Genomic DNA, 4,599 nt, shown 5'->3' with positions numbered 1-4,599 from the left:
GATCCGCACACGCACACATGCAAGCTCAGACATACAACACACACACACACACACACACACACACACACACACACACACACACACACACACACACACACACAGTCTCTTTATCAAATTGCATTGTCAAATATGTCAAGCCCTGAAATTCAGAGACATGCAGGTGGTGTGGAAGAGGCGACAGTTCGCAGTGACCGAGCACACGCCAGGACATAAAAAAAAAAACCCCAAATAAATAATTATAAAATATATATAACGTCAGTTTGTCTTCCTCATATTATCTAACTGTCCCGTGAGCAAACATTCACAGAGAACATAGCTTCATGTGCAAAGATACTGGTTACTGCGTAAAATGAGCAGTTGCACATTTTCCACAACTCGCGTGGACTGCGCTGACTTACAAAGGCTGCCACTTTCGCCGTTTCTTCCTTTTTGTCGCCAGATTTTCTAAATAGCTACATTTGTATATCTCCGGGGATTGTGCCGTACCGAATACGACCCAATTAATAAGTCTAAATGACTCACATTATTGCACCCACCTCCCTAAATAAAAATAAATAAATAAATAATAGCCGAAGCAACCACAAGGTGGCAATGCTTGCACAAAGTATAGTGATGAAGGATGGAGATGCAAAACACATGTTGCTGAGGTTTACCTGTGTGTCTTTTTGCCCCCCTTCTTATCATGGCAGGATGTAATAAGAACTATGTAAGCTCGTTAGTCAGACTTGGTAGTGATAATCTATCATGTGTTTATGTGCCCTGCTTTAACACCCCTTTGTGTAATCCTCTTCATCTTTCCCTGCAGGCCAAATGACATAGGATGAAGGCTGTTCGAAACCTGTTGATTTATATATTTTCCACCTATCTTCTGGTTATGTTTGGATTAACTGGTGCCCAAGATTATTGGTGTTCCACTCTGGTCAAGGGGGTCATTTATGGATCATATTCAGTGACTGAAATGTTTCCCAAGAACTATACAAACTGTACATGGACGCTGGAGAACCCTGACCCTACCAAATACAGCATCTACCTGAAGCTATACAAGCGAGACTTGAGCTGCTCTGAATACTCTTTGCTTGCTTATCAGTTTGACCATTACTCACATGAAAAGATCAATGAACTGCTGAGAGTCAACGAGTCTATAGTGTATTTGTGTGATTCAAAGAATATTTACGTATTTTTGCTGTATGACAAGAATTTTGTTCAGCTACGGAGAGTTTTCCCTTATGATTACAATGGATTGACGCCACAGAAGCTGGATGAGGAGGAGAAGTCTATTGTGGAGTTTCTAGTGTTGAACAAGGCCAGCCCTAGCCAATTTGGATGTCAAGTGCTTTGTACATGGCTGGAAAATTGCCTGAAATTAGAAAAAGGGACAGTGGAGACATGTGGGATTGTGTACACGAAATGCACATGTCCTCAGCATTTAGGCGATGGAGAATCAGAGAGCATGCTCATGCTCAACAACGTGGTTTTACCCTTGAATCCACAAACGGAGGGTTGCTTGTCACCCCAACTACAAGCCGGGCAGATCTGCAATCTGACCGCAGAAGTTAAACGGCCTCCTAAAGAAGGTGAGTATCCTGTCATCTTTCTTCTTTATGCTGAAATAGTTGTATATGGAATTAAGTATGCATAGAGAAGATAGCAATCATGTCAAATAAATGTGCACGTCAGTCACTCCTACCTCTGCCCTAATTGCATGTTTGAAGTGTGATGGCCCATGAAACAAAGAGCACACATAGATATATCTAGTGTAGTTGGCTCAGAAATGAGTCAACTTCAAGATAAAAATAAAAGAAGAAGATGAAGGAATAAAAGGGGAAAAAAGCTGCCGGGGGAGTTGGGTGTAGTAAAGACCACACCAGCACAAACCAAACCAAACCATCTAAAAAGGGGGTCTTTCATTTGGTTGGACTGAATTCAAAATGCACTATCATTGCTGTGAATTTTAAAATGGCTGTTTTTGTACACATAAGCAGAGTTAAAATGGCTGCAAATCCAAAGATAATTTTTTTTGTGTGTATATACATTTATGTCAGTGTCATCCATACAAAGACCAGCAGCGGTCAATACGGACACATCCTTCATTTTTATTGGCATGCAGCCTGTATGGCAAATGGAACGATTGGGATCATAGATGCAGCAGTGTCCAATTGGAGCACAATGCTCAAGCAATGCAACACATAAAGCTTGTGGAGTTAAGGATTGTTTAGCTTTGCAGAAAATACGGGAATGTATTTAGGTTATTTAATTTTAAAAACGAGCTTTTTCTTCTTTTCTTTCAAAGCTGTTCTAGAGGGATACTACTTTTGCAGTGCTGCCATAGAGCAATGCAACGTGTTTTCACTGTTTGTTGGAAATGAGCAATAACAATATACAGAGGAAAGATGGCATTTTCAGTTGACATGTAATTCACTAATGTGCATACATGCATCAAGCACCCATGCATGCACAAACCACTTATTCATCCACACACATTGAAAAGTAGATAAGCGAATTATTATTTATGATAAGGGCTGTTATTTCTCTGTGTATTCGTGTTATCACTTAGTAGGGGGAGTTTTTTTCTTTTTTTAATCTTTTGTTGTTGTGTTTTTTTTCTCACCTATACTGCGAAGAAAGCCATTCTCGACACATAACTGCTCGCATTTTAACAGATAGCAGAGAACCGTCCCACCTTGAGGAATACGCTACATACTTCAGGGAAGGGAGGGGTGTTCATCAAGGCACAATGAACCAAAAATAATGAATCAACCTTTTTTGGAGGGGGATGTGGGGAAATAATGATTGCAGGAATGTTATGGAGCTAGTTCCCTGTGGCAAGTACCAAAATAACAGTTGCTATAATAACACCCTGGATAACAGGTGGCAGTTATCTTATCACAAAGAAGAGACAAATATTGATTGCAGTAGTTCAGCTGTTCAGTTGACTGGAGATGAGCACTGATATGTGCCACGTCACATTTCCAGGCACGTTTTTCAAACGCACATATGTGGAATTTGTTTATCGTAAGATGCATCAGCACCACAGCATTCAAGATATTTATATGGCTTTTGTAAGAATTACTCTAGCTCTAGATTTCCATGTGATTTTTAAGGTGGCTAACGTCCATCAAGTTGGATGACAAACCCATTTCGAGAATAGTTTAGCTACTGCTTCTCTAGAGCCCCTAAGCCATAATGCATACACCATCTGAAGAAAATTACCATTAACAATCCAGCCCCCTCACACACACAGTCAAATAGCATGTGGAGTAACAACAGTAAGTATGACTCAGCTGTGTATTTTGTCAGGTAATTTCATCATTTAGTAAATCTTACATTTGTGTCATAAATATTACCGGGAAGCGTTATGCTTCTTTTCACAGAAAATTCCCTGCTCTAAAATAACATTTGACATTTTTCTATCAGCATGTTAATAACAGCTTAAGAGCACAGATTATTTTTTTTCTCTCTCTCTCAGAAGATTTTCCACAAGCTTCTATTTATAGGGTTGGTTGATGGGAGGTTTGAATAAATCCGTTTTCATCTGGATAACGGGGAGATCACCACTGGGTTTTAAAAGAGCACTGCGTCTCCTGTGGCATCGTGGTGACAGAGTGGGTATTCCTGATGAAGAATAAAGCATTACAAACAGTCGACAAGAGCTCTATTTGATAAAATCACGTGTCTTTGATCTTCAGTTCCTGGTAGCGGGTGGCTTCGGAGCACATCAAAGAAAAGCAGGGCCGGAGGTTGTGTACTCCAGCCATGCCACAGAAACACCCCACCGGCGTTTCGCACAGACTGGGGGGTAACAGCAATTTGAAAGTTGATGCTCTTGATTATTTAAGGTGATTATTCAGGGGGGGAAGCAGATCCCATTCGGTGACATTTTGAAAGCCACAGCAATAACAATGAAATCCAGATGTACTACTCTGATGACTCATTTATGCAGTTTTATTTTTATCACATTCTCCCGTTGCATGAATAAAAGTTGTAAAAGGCAGCACAGTGGTGCAGTAGCACTCACAGCATGACAGATTTAATTTTGGGGTCTGTTTTTTTTTTTTTTTTTTTTGTGGGATTCCTAACACCTTTCACACAATCAAAATTAAGTCGGCTCAAGGCTCCGAGTTGCTCGTAGGTGAATACTCAACTGACTGTGTTCCCTCTTTGTGAGTTCCTGGATGTGTTTTTTTTTCGCTATCAGCCCAATGAATAGTCGAGAGTGACTCCAGCTAATGTGACTCTGAATTTCAGAGCGCACAAATATAAAACTGCTTTAAGTAAAACCTTGGCAGAAAATGTCTCACACCTTCTATTTTGTCACAATTTTAAAGCATGTGCAAAAAGAGGCTTTCAGCAACCAGACAGCCAGAACAACACAACATTTTAAGACAATTTTCTTACCCAGTTGTCCCCCCACCCCCACCCATACACACACACACACACACACACACACACACACACACACATAAACTCACACTTTTAAGCAACGTTATCTACACATACTGGTACGTCCATGCAAGCGGCTCTGTTCAAAGAAACCAAGTTTCACTTGGCTTCACAAACGCGGTCACATGGCATTGTCTTGTCTGATCTTTGGCTGAGGAC

At 40.6% G+C, this 4,599-nt stretch overlaps 1 protein-coding gene across 7 annotated transcripts in view; it reads left to right on the top strand.

The window, feature by feature from the left end:
* adgrb3 (adhesion G protein-coupled receptor B3) overlaps window positions 1-4,599 on the top strand; it is a 113,970-nt gene that overhangs the window by 1,582 nt on the left and 107,789 nt on the right. For all 7 annotated transcript variants that reach the window (XM_013911854.1, XM_005737122.2, XM_005737120.1 and 4 more), the window contains exon 2: window positions 806-1,574. In XM_013911854.1, coding sequence (XP_013767308.1) covers window positions 821-1,574 — 754 coding nt within the window. In that variant the 5' untranslated portion in view covers window positions 806-820. The remainder of the gene's footprint in view (window positions 1-805; window positions 1,575-4,599) is intronic.

The sequence above is a fragment of the Pundamilia nyererei genome, unplaced genomic scaffold, assembly GCF_000239375.1.
Source record: "Pundamilia nyererei isolate P.nyererei 1_Seehausen unplaced genomic scaffold, PunNye1.0 scaffold00073, whole genome shotgun sequence".
NCBI classification, from domain to species: domain Eukaryota; kingdom Metazoa; phylum Chordata; class Actinopteri; order Cichliformes; family Cichlidae; genus Pundamilia; species Pundamilia nyererei.
The sequence above is the reverse complement of the archived record's forward strand: the minus strand, read 5'-3'. Positions and strand labels throughout refer to the sequence as shown.